This window comes from Schistocerca cancellata, chromosome 8, assembly GCF_023864275.1.
Source record: "Schistocerca cancellata isolate TAMUIC-IGC-003103 chromosome 8, iqSchCanc2.1, whole genome shotgun sequence".
Lineage (NCBI taxonomy): Eukaryota > Metazoa > Arthropoda > Insecta > Orthoptera > Acrididae > Schistocerca > Schistocerca cancellata.
Genome location: NC_064633.1, coordinates 612,351,838 through 612,370,792, shown reverse-complemented (window position 1 = coordinate 612,370,792; position 18,955 = coordinate 612,351,838). Strand labels below are relative to the sequence as shown.

General features: G+C 44.8%; 1 protein-coding gene across 1 annotated transcript in view; it reads right to left on the bottom strand.

The window, feature by feature from the left end:
- LOC126094806 (fructose-1,6-bisphosphatase 1) overlaps positions 1–18,750 on the bottom strand; it is a 91,594-nt gene extending 72,844 nt beyond the window's left edge. Inside the window, exon 1 of the mRNA XM_049909376.1 lies at positions 18,516–18,750. Within this exon, the coding sequence (XP_049765333.1) occupies positions 18,516–18,688 (173 nt within the window). The 5' untranslated portion in view covers positions 18,689–18,750. The remainder of the gene's footprint in view (positions 1–18,515) is intronic.
- Between the last annotated feature and the right edge of the window lie 205 nt (positions 18,751–18,955).

Sequence of the window (18,955 nt, the reverse complement as noted above, 5' to 3'; positions counted from 1 at the left end):
AACGCCTACGTTCGATGTAAAGGTGCAATAACTACTCACAGACGGTGAGTGGCAGCACTAGCTGTGGAGGGTATATGTGTTTGTCAGGGGACGCAAAAAACAGGGCAGCTGTTGTAATGCGGAAACAGAGTGGTTTATCTGACGTCCAAAAGGATGTGATCATTGCCTTTCAGGCAAAACGTGGAAGCGTTTATGAAGTGACTAGGTTTGCAAACTGTTCGCGTGCTGCCATGGTTAAAAGTATACTGGGCCCGAGAAAGTGGCCTCACCCAAAACTGGAGCAGCACGGGCCAGAGATGAGAGGGCTGCATGACGGCTGCAGATGTGTGTGGGCCAACAGACGTGCAACTGGTGACCGAGTGACCTCCCAGCTGAATCAGGACTGAACAGCAATTATGCGTATCACTTCTCCTACCCTTCTTGTAGACAGGCCACGTTATGGTGTGTGGCGGAGGGGACTTCTGGTTCCACTAAGTATTGCCACTTTGCCTGTCCCACTTGCGGATGGTTCGCGGCAGAGTGATGGTTGGTAAACCTCTGCGCGAGACTGCCAAGCATCTCCCCAACGCCCTCGTGCCAGCTAAAAGATGCTGTGACGAAAGACACTGTTCTTCTTCGAATCGCATCTATGTTTTCTATTAATTCATCCCGATAACGGTTCCAGACTGATGAACAGTACTCTAGAATCGGGCGAACAAATGTTTTGTAAGCCCCTACTTTGGTGTATGAATTGGTTTTCCTTAAGATTCCTTTAAAGTGCATTCTGTCGTCTGATTTTCCTGCAATCAGTTTTATACGGTCATTCCTCTTCGTTCTTTCGAGATGATTTCTTGTAAATATTTTAGGCCAGTGACTGTTTCCAGTGATTTGTCTCCGATAGTGTAATCAAACAGTAGTGGAATTATTCACTTGTTTATGTGCAAGTTCCGGGTCAGCTGCCAGTACCTATATCAATCATCAAAAATGGTTCAAATGGCTCTGAGCACTATGGGACGCAACATCTTAGGTCATAAGTCCCCTAGAACTTAGAACTACTTAAACCTAACTAACCTAAGGACATCATACACACCCATGCCCGAGGCAGGATTCGAACCTGCGACCGTAGCGCCAGAACCGCTAGACCACCGCGGCCGGCTATATCAATCATCCATCCCTTTTCAGTCAACCTGTAACTCACTACAGTCGTTTGCCTTTTCTGCCTCCTTATAGACAACTATATCATTTCCGAATAACAGCATGCAGCTTTCGGGGTTATTCGCTAGATCATTTAAATACAATGACCGACAAAAAATGAAGCACGTGGAGGGGCAGGAACAAATGAAATGAAGTTTCTGAAGTTAAAATCTTCTGGGTTATTAGGCCGCGTCATATTTCTACTAAAATGATCGACGTTTCGACCCCTCTGCTGGGATCTTCTTCAGGATCTTCTGGTGTCCACTACTACTAGAACACTGTCAAAGACGACTGTAGCGTCCTCTTATAAAGGGGAGTTTTCTCGCGTTCTTGCTAGGGAAGTGATACTATTGGTTAATATTTTATGGCTACCATTGGGCCATAGTCACAGGCTAATACTCCCGCTCTGATGCTGAAGAAGGGGCGTTGTTGGCTAATCTCCTGTGGATACCACGAATTTTAAACAATACCATCACTTCTCCAGCACGAACGCGAGAAAACTCCCCTTTATTGCTATGAAATAAAATGGCACCCCAGATCATCACTCCTCGATGTCGGGTCATATGGCAGGCGATCGTCAGGTTGGTATTGCACCGCTGTCTTGGGCTGATATTGGGCTTCAGTTCGAAGTGAGGCTCATCACAGAAGACAGTTCTACTCCAGGCAATGAGATTCCAGGCCCTAATGACCAGCCAAGACGTGTCTGCAGACGTCCCAGACAGCAGTGGATACGAACCTGAGTGTCGGACACCATATGGTTTGACAACCAGGAGTGTTGGTCTGAGGTGCCATTTCATAGCAGGACCCATTTGGTTGTCATCCGCGGCACCCTTCAGCACAGCGCTATGTCGACGACATTCTACATCCCGTTTTGTTGCCCTTCATGACCAGCCATTCTGGGTTTACATTTCAGCAAGATAATGCCCGCCCGCACAATGCGAGTTTCTACTGCTTGTCTCCCTGCTTCTCAAACTTTACATTGGACAGCGATGTAGCCGAATTTCTCCAACCAGCTCCTGATCTTCACGCTCTATCGGTGGCAATTGGACAGAATCTGGCACGTCCATCAGGGGGACATTTCCAACAACTCTATCAATCAATGGCAAACCGAACAACTCCTTGTATAAGAGCCAGAGAGGGGCCAACGCGTTATTGACTTGCTCTATTTGTGAAGCTTGTTCTCTGAATAATTCATCAATTTTTTTTTAAAATTGCGATCAGTTGTTTGTCTGTACACATAAATCATATCTACCGAATTTCATCCCATTCGGATAGTTCCTTCGTGGTGAGCTTTCCTTTTACTTTTTTTGGTCTTAAAACACTTCCAAACTTAACTTTCGCGTGTCCACTTCCAGCGATTCTACCCAGATGTTAATTCAGACGATCTGATCTTCTCCCAAAACAACTCCTGACTTTGCGTGCTCGCTACTGCAAACATTGTCGGTGTGACGCGACAGTTCCCCAACAGCCAGAAAAGACGCGCAGCAACGAGAAACACTAGAAAGTTAAGGCTACTGGCTAGCGTATGCTAAGCTGAAGGCTACAAGTTTCAAAGCTACAGCGGTATTATATCCGGAACACAGATTCCCCATCTTTAACGTCCATTTGTGGTACGGCGAACACACACAACGGACGGCCGTAGCAGTGAACGACTAGGTAGTCTCGCTGCGTTCCACAGTTGGCTGACGTAAACATGTTGACTGCTCGTCGGGACAGGTGTTACGTAACATGTCGTGAGCGCCGAGCTATCTCCAGCTGCGACCGCTGACCTGTCGATACGATAAGCCGGAGGCGTCGCTGCTTCGTCTACGAAAACACTCGCAGCTTGGAGGGAGTGGCCGAGTGGTGGCAGTTAAGTCTGTTTTCAAAATTTGGCTTCTGTATGGCGCTAAATTAATAAATATAAGCGTGGCTAAACGGCGTGTGTGCGCGCGTATGTATGTGTGTGTGTGGGTGTGTGTGTGTGTGTGTGTGTGTGTGTGTGTGTGTGTGTGTGTGTGTGTGCAATCCATGTGACAGCTTCCATTGGACTTCATCAGAACAGTGGGACAGTACGGCATATGGGGGTGTTAAACGAAACTTTTGATTGGGGTTTCTTGGTACAGAGGACACAGCATGATACAGTATACTCGACTTAGAGTTATCGACGAATGGTGTACCTTAAAAACTGCCCTGGTGAGATGTGTTGGGAGCTGGGACCATTACTGTTCGTCTTGCGTATTAATTTCCCTGACAGTAGTAGCCTCAGACGTCTCGTAGGTTATGCATTTATCTGTAACGAATTACTGTCTGAAAAATCTGCACAAATATTTAGTCAGATTTTGACGAGATTTCAAACTGGTGCAAAGATTGACAAATTACTTTAAATCCTCAAAGATATACCTCTGGACATTCAGTTCACAAAGCGAAACAAAAAAAAAAAAGTATTACCCAGTGACTGCAGTATGAATGAGCCACGATTGGGATCAGCCAACTCATACAAATTTGTGGGTGTAATTATTCGTTGAGATGTGTAATGGAAAAAGCCGAGTCGCAGGTAATGTGGTTTCTTTCACAGGATACTGCGAAAATGCAGACAGTCTGCAAAGGTGATTGCTTATAAGACACTCATGCGACCCATCCTGGAATACTGCTCAAGTGTGTATTATACTGGATTAAAGCCTCGTACACACCTGGCGACAAAAGCCGCCGAACACACGACCCCCGGGACAAGTTTCAGGGCTGTTCCGCGACATTTTTCTGGTGTTCCACGACCGTCGCGATACAAAAGTTGCAAGTCTCACATTCCCCACAGAAAATGGGAATTTGCGCCGATGTTAATCGACTTTTTATACTTTGTACATGGTAACTGTGGTGTCAGCACTCCAAACCATCAACTGCCAACTGACCCAGTTGGCAGTTGGCAGTTGATGGTTGGAGTGCTGACACAACGGGGACAGATAGTCAGCGTGAACCAGTTACGTTGGCCACTGATGCAGTGTATATATGGATCGTGATAATCCCTTCAGCACCAACTACGGCCAGAAGATGGCGCATTGACGCGCCGGAACTGGTGGCTTCACAATAAATAAGGTCGTAAGGACGCCTATAGGCTTTTCGTTTTCTTACAGTACAAAATCTCCAGTCAATAGGATGGACATACAAAAACGTTTCGACAAGTTTCCTACCTGTCATCTTCAGGTGAAGCGTCGGGTTTATGTCCAGTTCGCATCTGGACATGAACCCAATCCTTCGGCTGAAGATGACCGTATGAAACTTGTCGAAACTTTGCCGTAGAATGACGCCTTCACTCGGCTGATCACCCGAGAAGATTTCATCGTTGGAATTCGCCGAGAAACCCTGCATCCCCATACATATTTGTAATTTATTAATTAAGGTTCCCGTGAGAGTTGCAAATAATATTTTTATTAGTCACTAATTTCAAACATTTTCGTTCATTCTCAAAACATTACCTATATTAGAAGCTACAACGTTATTAACAAAAAATGAAGTACAACATTTTCAAACATTTCGTGTGCACGGATTACAGCAGTGTAATAGATCTTTTATGACATACCAGCATTTTTAATGTTTCACTGTACATAATATTTCTCTTTTTACATCAGATATATATAACAAATGTTACTTGCCTGTATTACGGTTGTCTTGATACATTCAAAATTCGAGAGGCGTCTTTAGGTGTTTATACACAAAAGTTTGATAGGCGCCCTAAGTTGTTTGTTATGCGTAAATATGCTCTGTTTCTCAGAGATCATAATGTTACCACTAAACACACAGGTGCTGTACTCATAAAGATCACAGACATTATCGCACTATTTGATAAATTACTAATATGTCATAAGGTAACTGCTTTACTGAATCATGAATTATTTTTGAAAACACAAAAAAATTGTATTTAAAGTCGAACTGTTCGTTAATCAATTTATCCGGCTCCTTTATATTCTGTTTATATGTTATTTTACTTTCTTGAAGTATGTGTAACTTCATTCCTTTAGGTGCCAAGTGCAAAATTTTCACACTACTCTCAGAACGACCTGCTATATGTTTTGTGCTTCGCAAATAATGGCCGAAGGCGGTCTTGTTGTTAATAACATTGTACCTTTTAGTATAAGCAATGGTTTGAGAATGAACGAAAACGTTCTGAACTAGTCACTAATAAAAATATTATTTGCAGCTCTGACGGGAACCTTAATTAATAAATCAGAAACGCTTTTACGTTTTCTTATGATTTCCTCACATCAATTCGTGTGTCCTTTGGGATGTCTTCAACAAAGTCACGTCTGGTCGACCGTTCCCTACCATTAGGTGACTTCTAAGGCGCGTTGAACAATAACCGTTCTTTCGCCCGATTTCCCTGCGCACCTGGAAATGCTGCTAAATGTTTTAGAATAACTGCTGGCGTATTCACACTGACGAAGCGTCCAGTGGACCCCGGCTTCCCGACTTGGCCCGTATCATCAGAGCTGGCGGAGGCAACGTTCCCAGCCCTCTCTGACTTCTCGACAGCGACCGAGAAGACTGGTTCCGTAGAGCAGCCTCGAAAGCGCTCACCGCGACACTCGAAAATCGCTGCCCCGACCGGTGTGCGTTTTTTCAGTGACGTGCGTTTTTTGGGTACCATCAGCACCTTCACCAATACGCAGAAAGTACCTCATAAGAAAAGTTTTTTGTGAAAAAGCAACAAAGCTTTGGGGGATGAGCTCGCACCGAAAATTTCCGATCTTACCGTAAGATACTACTAGACGAACCCATATTGGATAGATGAATCACAACCACCACAGGTGGTGAGATTTTGAACGATAAGCTAATTTCAGAATCTCATTAAAAAACGCGACTGCTGGACTATTTTAAGCATCAGCGCGAAAATGTCACCAAGGTATTGGTCGTTCGTATTAATTGAGAGTATCTCCTCAGTGAAAGTGAAATAAGGAAGTCCAAGGATGGATTAATGTTGAATTTCAATCAAGCGAAAATTATGGCTACTGCATCGCATTTAGGAGGAAAAACAATGGAGCAAGTTTCTATTTTCAACCATGCCATCTCCCAGATTTTAGCTTATGGTGACTGAGCTACGAAATCAAGACACGCTTGTTACATCGCTGAAGGACAATTTCCCAGCTAGATAATGTTCTAAGGAAGAGAGACGTAGGTTAAATAACAAAGGTTCTAACAGTAAGGACTGTGGTCTTTCCACTTGTCATGTACGGATGTGAAATGCGGCAGAACGTTGTAGTACAGACTTCTTTGAATAATAGTGTTGCTGGAAACTCTTTAACAGTTCCGTGCGATGCAAAGAGGACGAATAGGTACGTGTTACAGCAAGTAAAACCAGATCGCTCCTTGGAATGTAAGATACTGAAACAAAAAAGTATCTACTTTGGGCACGACGTGAGACGACACGATTCGCCCGAGAAGACCTTAATGCTGGGGAAGATTGAAGACTCAGCGCGAAGAGGGTTGCAAAGGATGAGACGAATCGATGGCATAGCGGAAGTAATGGTCTCCAACCTTGAAGGTACTGGGGAAATAATGCAGGACAGAAGAAGATGACGTGCTTGGGGTCACGGGGAGTCGGAATCTATTAAACGACTAAAGAGAGAGAGAGAGAGAGAGAGAGAGAGAGAGAGAGAGAGAGAGACTCTGACAACCCAGTAATTAATGACATCAGTTTACCAAGACCTCTCCGAAAACGGCCGTAAGATATGTATTCGTGTACCTATGCGTCAAAATATGACAACTCCGTTTGGATGTGCTTATGGAGATTAGCGTTTAACGCCCCATCGACAACGAGGTCATCAGAGCTGGAGCACAAGCTCGGATTAGGGAACAATGGGGAAGGAAATCGGCAGTGTCCGTTCGAAGGAACCATCCTGGCGTTTGCCTTAAGCAATTTAGGGAAATCACAGAAGACATAGATCAGGATGGCCGGACGCGGGTTTGAACCTCCCCCCCCCCCCTCCTACCCTGAATGAGGGTCCATTGCGCAAACGACTGCGCTATCCCTCTCGGTTTGGATGTGCTAATGATACCAAAAAAGACAGGAGCGAACTATTTCGTCTATCGAAAGTGGAGTTACATCGGAACTTTTAGCTACTGAATGAGCCCTAAGATATACATAGTACGACGATCTAAGCTGGGCATATTCTAATAATAACGGACTCGCTCTCCACGTTATAAATCTGTCATAAGCTGATAAGGCTGAAGGGTAGCTGCTATTTGCCATACCGAATGACTGTTACTGTATCAAAACTACGAAGAAGTGCTACAAAAGTGTCTCTGAAATTGACGAAGAGGTTTGTCGGAACTGTGGAATACGAGGACCACCAAGTGGCAAAGAACTCACCAATAGAATGGAATACAAGAGAGAGGAATTTCTGATGGGGAACTATTGCTGTAGTCAGACACATGGCCAGAAGCGGATAGAACACGGAGTGGGACACAGGGGCACCACATACAGACAAATTGACTCGCATACACCGAAAGAATATCCTAATGTGATATTTAGGGGTGAAACCAATGTCAATTTTGATAGTTCCCGTACCCAGCAACAGATGGCAACACTTTTCTCTAAGCTATTACATTTGAAGGTTAGGCCGTTTTTCCGCGCATGTCTTCAATTGTATGCTGACAGGCGGGATATGAAACGTTACTCTAGTGGCAGAGGGAACAATAGGCAATTCGTGTTGGCCACTGCCAGGTTGTAATTCAACTACGGCTACTAGCGACATTTCCATGGAATGCAGTCATACCACCGCCAGCACATTGCATCTGTTGGCGGCTGTAGGACTGTGACCACATATTCTCTCGTTGCTCTTGGCACAAAAGGGAATCTTACAGTGCTGAAATACATACTATGTCAGTATACTGAAGCCTTTCTGGCGTTTTTTCAGCCACTTTTGCGGCCTGTTTCCACTAAGCTCGAGTTTCCATACTAAAAAATGTGGAGTATTGTACTTTCGAAACATCGTTCGTAGATTTAACTGAAACGTGTTCGTGAAAAGCTGGCGCAAAATAAACGGGAACAACGCCGCCGACAACTACAAAGAATACTCAGCAAGCTCCACATTTCATAAACAATGTATGAACATCCTTTTCATGCACTATTGTTTGACAAACAATTCAGTTGCAGTGCACAAGTTTGGATAAGTCGGATTTTGGAAACAATACTTTTCGATTAGGGAAGCTCTGCAAACGTCATCTGACTATGTTACATCTATGTGGAAGTTAAATGCGTTTAGAAACTGTTCAAATTAATGTATTCCGCCTGAAAGTGTAAATTTTACTTTATTTGTTGTACTACTGTACAGTTTCTGTCTTATTCCATTCTCAAGTATCTGGACATTTGCAGACAATGCATTTCTATGTAAGTCCATCTTTATGGTTGAGGGATTTCGTCTGTCCAGTATAAAAGTCAAATCGAAAACACCTTCAGCCGTCTATATTTCAAATTTTATTTTACTTATGCGACCAGTTTCGCCGTTCACTACTCCGACGTCAAGCCCCCTGATCAACGTATGGGGAAAATCCAATCTCATGTGTAGTCGAAATAGCGGCCACCATTAATTAAATAGTATCCGTAGACTACTTTGTTCTTTGGACGAACGAAGGGGTCGCGTTGGTAAAAAAAAAGTAGTGTTTTGGTACAAGGGACTCTACGGTCGACGGTGGCTCGTTGCAGAGTTACAGCATTTCGATAGGACGCCAGTGAATTGGTTGCGATGGTTCTGTTCCACGACCAGATGAGTCGACAGTCATGAGACCAAGGGGCTCTTTCATCTGGGGCACGTGAAGAGGCTACTTTATGAGACTCCGACTGCTAGCATTACCGCAGCCGCAAAAGTAATGACCGGAACTCCTGGAATTCTTGAGCGTGTAAGACAGTTGATGGTGCGAAACCGTGCACTGTGCAGTGGTCGCGCAGGCCGAAATTTTGGAGAATACATAATTCTGCGTTTGTTACGCGCTGTACAGCACACTGAAAAAACCAGACTGAACACACTGTGATATAAGGGTTATGTGTTTCGTCTCAGGGTTGTTACATTACTTTGTGTTGCATGTCGTACTTTTTGGTCACTGCATACGACAGGCTCTTTCACTGCTGTGAACGTATTTTCATAGAAAGATGGGTAACTGCGATAACAAACCAAATAAATCATAAATACATCGTTACTCTGTTATGAGCTGCCGGAGACTGTACACTCACGTACTCAGAGGGTATCAGGAATACCCAAGAAAGTTTGTTGGTGGAGTTCTGATTCACACTGTATAAAATAATCAAAATGTGATGTGGAAGATGATGTTGACACGGTCCCTGATTGCTTCCTTTCTTGGCCAGATTGATAACTACGACGAAGAGATGTCCACTATCTAATACGACTAGTAACAATTACTTTGGTGCTAGTTTAGTTGTAGAGTGCCGCTCTGTAAATCGCTATTTGTATTGAGGCTAGATGCTTTGTCTCGATATAGCAGACTTTTCTTTCTGTTCCACTCAAAATGAGAACAAGGAACGAGGTCTTATGTATTGCCACAACTCACTTTCTCTGATCTAATCGCGACGATATTTACGCAATGCATTACGATTCTATTAGCTATGACCGCGAACTACTTTTTAAGATCCGGTCTCTATAAACCGCAGTAATCAACAGGTGTCTTGTGAGTCCTTCGTGTAAGCGTGTCGCGTTTGCCTGATAGACTGGACGAACTAACCACGCAGCGGAGAGTGGAGTTTCAATGACTGGGCTAGAACTGTCTTCATTGATTATTCCCGCTTCGAACCGAGTCTCAGTGACTAGGGAAGACGCGTATGGAGACGCCACGGGCAGCGGTGGGGTACCAACCTGTCAGCCGCCATGCGCCCGGCAGCCAGATGTGATGCTCTGGAGTGACATTTCATTTCACAGCAGGGCCCCATCTACAACTCTTTCAATCAATGCCTAGCTGAATAACTGCTTGTGTAAGGCCAGAGCAGAACCAACACGTTACTGACTTGGTCAATTTGAGAAGCTCTTTCTCTTGAATAAATCATACAAGTTTTCTGAATCTGTAATCATTTGTTCGTCTGTGCATGTGCTTCACATCTACCATAATTCTTTAGTGGTGCGCCTTTTTTTTGTCTTAGAGGATACAAGTATGTGTTGTAACGAAAAGTACTCTCTGCCATGCACTATACAGTAGTCTGCAGTGTCCGGATGTTGATATTTCGAAATGTCCGGACGACACTTTTACTATTCATGAATTCTTCTGGCGAAGATAATGGGTACGAAACTCATTGAAACGTTGCGACAAGACGACGCCACCACTCGGCTGATAACCCGAGAAGAATTCATCAGTGGAATACGCCGAGAAAGACTGAAGTCGCATATACTTTTGCTATTCTTTCAGTTACCAGCAGTGTGGAAAATTTATGATGCGACCTTGGTTACAAAGGAGCGACACTTCTGGTCAAAACCGGCTACTAGTCGTGAGCGCGCATCACATGCCAGTATATCAATCACCCGCCAGACACGTCACAAGTGGCTCGGTGACGTCAGTGGTCGATTGATTGTGCGTGATGGAGGATTCAACAATTCAGAGTACTTGTACTGTATATTGCATAATACCTAGGCATGTGGAGATCCGCCTCGGTAGATGCGCGGTCAGGGCGGGGATCACTAACAGAAGGGACCCGGGTTCGATTCCCGGTCCGGTCGGAGATTTTCTCCACTCGGGGACTGGATGCCGTGGTTTATTCACATTAGTGCCGTCGTAATTGACATTCCACTATTGAGATGGCTGTATGGTCACGTCCCGGAAGCCAATTAAAAAAAAATTCTTTGCGGAGAAGCAGGGGACTGCGGTGGCGATCGCTAACATCGGAAGTTATCACCAATTCTCGCCGCGCTGGCTCTTGTTACAGTAATGGATTATGTGTCTTCTTGATCTTTATTTCGTTGTTAGCTTGGTAATTGTGGCATGTTGCAAACTTTATGTGAGGACTTAACCCATTAAGTGCTTTGATCCCCATTTGGTGATTTGTCTTTGTAACGGAAATTTTGTAATTCTAGTAGTGCTGGCAGCGAATGTTACCATTTCCCATTGTTGTCCAGACCTTTGTCGAACGCTCGCATTGAAATTTAGTCAGTTGTTGTTAAACGATTGAGCTGTACACTTTTATTTCTGTGAAGAAGCTACGTTTTTCAGCTTTACAGGAGTTGCACATTTTCAAAACAGAGTAAGTTATATTATTATGTAAATAACTTCCGGCTTCTGTGTACATGCATGTTTTTCAGATGTTTATCGATCATTTATTTCAAAGACCTATTTCATTTCTGCATGACACCTGTCTGACATCCTAACCCCATTTCGGATTCATAGCAGTTTCCACGTAAAACTTTATTTTGGTTTTACTTGCTCCTCAGTCACAGTGAGTCACTATGAAGCACTTTCTATGGGGGAAATTGAAGAAATTGTAAATAACCGGAAATTCATGACTTCTTTTGGTGATGATGATGTGAATGAGCCCACTGACATTGTCGAGCTCCCTCCAGATCGTGTACATGAGATGTCTGACTGTGAAGATATCGACGAAAACATATTTGAAAATACTGTCCCATCTGATGTGCCAGGTTCCTTGGAAATTCATGCCAGTGGAGAAAAGGAAAATGAGGAACATGCAGACCAACGAAAGAAGAAAGTGAAAGCTATTATCACTTCTAATTGGAAAACAGAAGATGCAATTTACTCTAAATCCTATCTTGATACAGCAGAAATTGAACACCGAAAATCCATTTTGGTAGCAGCACTAAAAGAAAAGTCTGCTGTTGAGTGCTTTGAAGAATTTTTTGATGAACAGTTATTGAACTTGATTGTCAATAAAAGTGCTACACAGAATAATAATCACAGCTATGAGTTATCTAATGGATGCATAAAAAAGTTCATAGATACACTAATCTTCACTGGATACCATGCTCTTCCACAGGAAAAGCTATACTGGAATAAAGATGAAGATTTTCATATAAGGTATGTACGACAGTGCATGAATCGCAACAGATATCAGGAACTAAAGCGCCACTTTCATTTCAGTGATAACACACGTGTTGGGGTTGTTTGGGGAAGGAGACCAGACAGGGAGGTCATCGGTCTCATCGGATGAGGGAATGACGGGGAAGGATGTCGGCCGTACCCTTTGAAAGGAACCATCCCAGCATTTGCCAGGAGCGATTTAGGGAAATCACGGAAAACCTAAATCAGGATGGCCGGACGCGGGATTGAACCGTCGTCCTCCAGAATGCGAGTCCAGTGTCTAACCACTGCGCCACCTCGCTCGGTTAACACACGTCTGAACAGAATCCGACCTGACGAAAGGGATAGACAAATTCGTGCGTTGATGGATTTACTGAATAATAATTTCATGAAATTTCAAGTTTTTTCCGACAGCCTGAGCATTGACGAGCAAATGATACGATATTATGGACACCATTACCTAAAACAGTTCATTCGCGGGAAACCAATAAGATTTGGATTCGTTTCTGTTACCGTATGTTAGTCTATGAAGGAAAATCGAAGGATACGAGAGATGAATCCAGAATGAGATTTTCACTCTGCAGCGGAGTGTGCGCTGATATGAAACTTCCTGGCAGATTAAAACTGTGTGCCCGACCGAGACTCGAACTAGGGACCTTTGCCTTTCGCGGGCAAGTGCTCTACCATCTGAGCTACCGAAGCACGACTCACGCCCGGTCCTCACAGCTCCACTTCTGCCAGTATTTTTGATACGAGAGATGTTTCAACTCTGGGACTTGGCGGATCAGTTGTGTTGAATATGATTTCTTTTCAGCAGACTCCTTAATTTCACAAAATATGTTTTGATAACTTTTGCACGAGCTTCCGTTTGAAGAAAGAGCTCTCAGAAATGAAAGTAAGGGCAAGTGGAACTGCCCGTATGAACCGAATGAATAACTACTGTCCAATAGAATCTGAGAACAGCATGAAGACGAAACGAAGAGGAGCGTATGACTATAGATTTGACAAGAACACAGAGATAATGGCAGTAATATCGAAGGATAACAATTGTGTAAAGCTCTTGTCAAACCATGAGACAGTGGATCCAGTAAGCCAAGTAAAGAGATGGAGCAGAGCTGAGAACAAAGAAGTGCAAATCCCACAACCAAGAATCATTTCAGACTATAACTATCGTACGGGAGGCGTGGACAAATTGGACTGGAATATGCACAAATGTTGTGTGAGAATTCTAGGTAAGAAATGGTACTCCCAATTGTTCACCAATGCTTTAGATGTAGCGTTGCTCAAAGCGCACGTCATCTACCGCCTCTCGAATGAAAACATTCCATTACTTCAATTCCGGAGGATGGTGGCAAGGGCATATCTTGTTCAATGATCTGCTGCTTCTTTTCCGACAAGGGCAGGAGGTCCGTCATACGCAAAATACCTTTCACGTGTTCGCCGAGCTAGATTAGCCGAGCGGTCTAGGGCGCTGCTGTCATGATCCCGGCGGAGGTTCGAGTCCTCCCTCGGGCATGGGTGTGTGTGTGTGTTTGTCCTTAGGATAATTTAGGTTAAGTAGTGTGTAAGCTTGGGGACTGATGACGTTATCAGTTAAGTCCCATAAGATTTCACACACATATTTGAACATTTCAAGTGTTCCAATTGAACTAAGGACTTGTGGAAACGGACATGTAATTGAATGAACAACACCGGAGAAACAAAGAAACGTGCAATTTGTAAGAAAAATATGAGGAAACAGTGTTCTGTGTGTAATGTGGGAAACTCCATTGATTGTTTTGTTGTCTGGCACAAAAAATAAAGGAAAATGTAAAAAGGGAGTGGCATGTGCCATGATTCCCATTTAGGGATCGATTAAAATAAACCATTTATTTCAAGGTTATTGCATTTTTTTGTTTTACACTCCTGGAAATGGAAAAAAGAACACATTGACACCGGTGTGTCAGACCCACCATACTTGCTCCGGACACTGCGAGAGGGCTGTACAAGCAATGATCACACGCACGGCACAGCGGACACACCAGGAACCACGGTGTTGGCCGTCGAATGGCGCTAGCTGCGCAGCATTTGTGCGCCGCCGCCGTCAGTGTCAGCCAGTTTGCCGTGGCATACGGAGCTCCATCGCAGTCTTTAACACTGGTAGCATGCCGCGACAGCGTGGACGTGAACCGTATGTGCAGTTGACGGACTTTGAGCGACGGCGTATAGTGGGCATGCGGGAGGCCGGGTGGACGTACCGCCGAATTGCTCAACACATGGGGCGTGAGGTCTCCACAGTACATCGATGTTGTCGCCAGTGGTCGGCGGAAGGTGCACGTGCCCGTCGACCTGGGACCGGACCGCAGCGACGCACGGATGCACGCCAAGACCGTAGGATCCTACGCAGTGCCGTAGGGGACCGCACCGCCACTTCCCAGCAAATTAGGGACACTTTTGCTCCTGGGGTATCGGCGAGGACCATTCGCAACCGTCTCCATGAAGCTGGGCTACGGTCCCGCACACCGTTAGGCCGTCTTCCGCTCACGCCCCAACATCGTGCAGCCCGCCTCCAGTGGTGTCGCGACAGGCGTGAATGGAGGGACGAATGGAGACGTGTCGTCTTCAGCGATGAGAGTCGCTTCTGCCTTGGTGCCAATGATGGTCGTATGCGTGTTTGGCGCCGTGCAGGTGAGCGCCACAATCAGGACTGCATACGACCGAGGCACACAGGGCCAACACCCGGCATCATGGTGTGGGGAGCGATCTCCTACACTGGCCGTACACCACTGGTGATCGTCGAGGGGACACTGAATAGTGCACGGTACATCCAAACCGTCATCGAACCCATCGTTCTACCATTCCTAGACCGGCAAGGGAACTTGCTGTTCCAACAGGACAATGCACGTCCGCATGTATCCCGTGCCACCCAACGTGCTCTAGAAGGTGTAAGTCAACTACCCTGGCCAGCAAGATCTCCGGATCTGTCCCCCATTGAGCATGTTTGGGACTGGATGAAGCGTCGTCTCACGCGGTCTGCACGTCCAGCACGAACGCTGGTCCAACTGAGGCGCCAGGTGGAAATGGCATGGCAAGCCGTTCCACAGGACTACATCCAGCATCTCTACGATCGTCTCCATGGGAGAATAGCAGCCTGCATTGCTGCGAAAGGTGGATATACACTGTACTAGTGCCGACATTGTGCATGCTCTGTTGCCTGTGTCTATGTGCCTGTGGTTCTGTCAGTGTGATCATGTGATGTATCTGACCCCAGGAATGTGTCAATAAAGTTTCCCCTTCCTGGGACAATGAATTCATGGTGTTCTTATTTCAATTTCCAGGAGTGTATATTCCTTTTCCTCATCTCTATGTCAATCAGGCAGCACTGAAATAAATGTAGATCGAAGAAAAAAATTTGGTATTTAATGGTTAATTGCTTTTCCTACGAGTGGTCTCAGAAAGAAAAACGTTATTTAATTTTTACAATGTCTGGACAAAGAAGCAAGCCTCAATAATGTATAAATAAGAGTATAAATAGATGAAAACCGTTTCTTACGAATTTTGTTTCAACAGTGAAAAACATTGTTTTATTGAAGTAGAAAGAAATATTTTGGTATTTAGAAGAAAAACGAGGTGCAAAGGATAAACTAAAAAGCTGCTATACACTGTTTTCTAAATATTGTTCTGCGTGCTTGAATGTGTTTGTATTCTCGAGCAAACAAATGTTGATGTTTTGACGTCCTTCTCCCTATTCTTTCAGTTCTCAGCGACGTGGAGAATTTAGAGTAAAAATGTTGCCCGGGTTTTTCGTTGGATGCTGCAGTTGGTAACAGTTTGCGCGATGAATGATGGGAAGCGAATACGACGAATCACGAGTCGGGTGTGAGCAGCCACTGACGTCGCACGCTCGTCATTACCTTTGCTTCGTAAACGGGGTATCTAGTATTTTGTTTAAGCTTAACTACTAATTCCCACCCTAACACTTCGGAAATCGCGATATATTCCGAAATAAGTCAGATGTTTGTAACAATCAAGATTATACGCGTAACATAGTGATTGTCATTGGGTACCGTATATTACCGCCCGACTGGCTGCGACCAACGGTAACGAATTGCCAACTGCAACAAGCGACGTAAATTTACTTTAGCTGAATTTATCATACGACCTTTGTCAACAACATCCATTACAAGTATTGCTTTAGTCATTAATAATGCGTGTTATCGTTGGTAGTTCTTTAATACGGTTACTATATTCCGACTTTTCATTGGAAGGACAGTGCCTCATATCTTCTGTTTCGCCATTCAAGCGCCAAAGTGCACATCATATAGCTCTCAGAAGACACGATTTTGACGCAGACCTGCAAACGGAAACGACCTCTCGTGGCGAGGGGAGTCTAGCTACACGAATGGTACGTGAGGGGGCGTGCTGCAATAGACAAGGAAAGTGGCTCGTGTGACAGGGGCTTACAGGGTTAAAGGCGGCATCGCGGGCCCCTGCTAGTAATCTGGGTCCACTCAATGTCTAAGAAATAAAGTCGTGCACTCTGGTGATAAACGTATCAATTAGTTAGTAGTGGAGACTCTCGACGTAGTAGCTGGTCTTACTACTGAACAGCGAGGTTTTCTCGTTTTCATCGCCGACAAAAACTTTTAGAGGGAGCGGTTTGTGCCAACATTACTGCGGCTATACCTACGTAAATACACATTATGATATTTTCCTTGCATTACACACCTATGAAGCGTTGTGTTGCTCTATTAATATTGTACTTTGTATTTAACGCTAGACGATGATGAATTTTTGTTTACAAAGATGGAAGTGTTGGTATTATGAGCCCCTTTGGCGCTGACAATATAAGCCCCCAATACAGGGTGTCCCAGGAATTATGGTCAGTATTCAGGGATGCGACAGGAATGCTCATTCGAAGCAAAGAAGTCTCGTAAACATGGGCTCTAAAATGCACACTTTAAGAGCTGTGAGCATCTGTTCATCTTCGCAGTTGTAAAACATCTCTTCTGCTGAATAAGTGTTGATATTTCTTAAGATATGCATTTTAGAGGCATTGTTTACAGACAACTTTTTCTTGTTATGATCCATAGTACTTCCTCCCAAACTTTGGAAACAAAAGAGATCGCAGCAGCAGAGATTTGCTACACAGTATCGAGGATGAATAAGTGATCATAACTCCTTAGGTATGTATTTTAGAGCCCTAGTCTGCTGGACAATTTTGTCTTGTTTTGATCCATGCTACCTCCTCACAAAATTTGGAAAGCAAGGCAGTTGCAGTAGAAGAGCTGTGTTTTACATATCTAAGCTAAAGACGTGCTCACATCACTTAAGGTGTGCATTTTAGAGTCCTAGTTTCCTAGACAAATTTTCTTGTTTTGATTCATACTGCCTCCTCCCAAAATTTGGGAACCAAAGAGCCTACAGTAGAAGGGGTTTGTTTCATGATATCGAAGATGCAGAAATGCTCGTAGCTCTCAAGGTATGCACGTTTACTAGACTTTTTTGCTTCAAACGACTCTTGTCCCTGTATATTGACCATTTCTCTTGGGACAACCTATACGAAAGAATACAAATTGTAATCACCACAGAACTTACGTGCAATTTTGTGATGCAGAAGCCTCCTAAAGAGTTAACGACTAGGAGAAAACAAAAAAAAAAAAAAGAATGAAAGACTTGAGATAAACGACCCATGATAATGGGTTTAAAGTCACTATCAAGCGATGAATGTGCCTTAAAAATGCAGAAAAATTTGGAGTCGGTCTTCAAGAAGATTTCTACATTGTACAATAACAATATTTGACTTAATGAAAGTGTATTTCTTGTAATTTTTTGAATTTATCCCATGGGGGCGCATACTAGAAGCACAATTTTTGTTTCTCAGATTGTGTGCAGTTCCATTAAACAAATTACTTTTTCTGTGGCATACATAACAGCCGCGCGGTCTAAGGCACCTTGTCACGGTTCTCGCGGTCCACCCCGTCGGAGACTCGAGTCCTCCCTCGGGCATGGGTGTGTGTGTGTGTGTGTGTGTGTGTGTGTGTGTGTGTGTGTGTGTTGTCCTTAGCGTAAGTTAAGTAGTGTGTACGCCTAGGGACCGATGACCTCAGCAGTTTGGTCCCATAGGAACTTAACAACCACGGCATACATAATATCTCAAAAATTGTATGATAAATAAGTTCAAGCCGTGTCGTCGGAGCTAAAAACATGTGGTAATATGTGCTCATCAAGTATGTAGTAGATAGTGAAGCAGCTGCGGCAGTAAGGACAAAATAACAAAGTGGGGTCCATTGTATGACCTCTTCCTACACAGGACTACAGCGAGCGAGCGGGTGGCGAGGCAGGGGCAGGGCACTCACATCTTGGCGATGCCCGCCTTTCGGACGGCCGAGCTGCACGCCTTGACGGCCGTCTGTATGCAGGTGAGCAGCTGCGTCAGGTCCCCCGTGGCGCCGGGCACCAGCCGCTGCTGCGCCAGCACGAACCGCGTCAGCGTCATCGAGTCCACGTCGAAGCCCCCGTGCGACGTCATCGTCAGCTGCTGCGCTCCCTGCTCCCTTCCACGTGGACGCCCGCCGCACGACTGCCGCGTCGGTCGCCGGCGAGTCGCGGCGAGGTACGCCGGCGGCCGCCAGGCAGGGCTGCCAACATTTGTCGCCGGCCAAGTGGCCTTCACAACTAACAAAGTCAAGGTCTGCTACCTGTTTCACGCTCCACTTTACGGCCCCACGCGTACACGCGTAACATGAACAGCTATTTTCGGAAAACGATTTTCGCTCGGGTGTTTACAGGTTAAAAC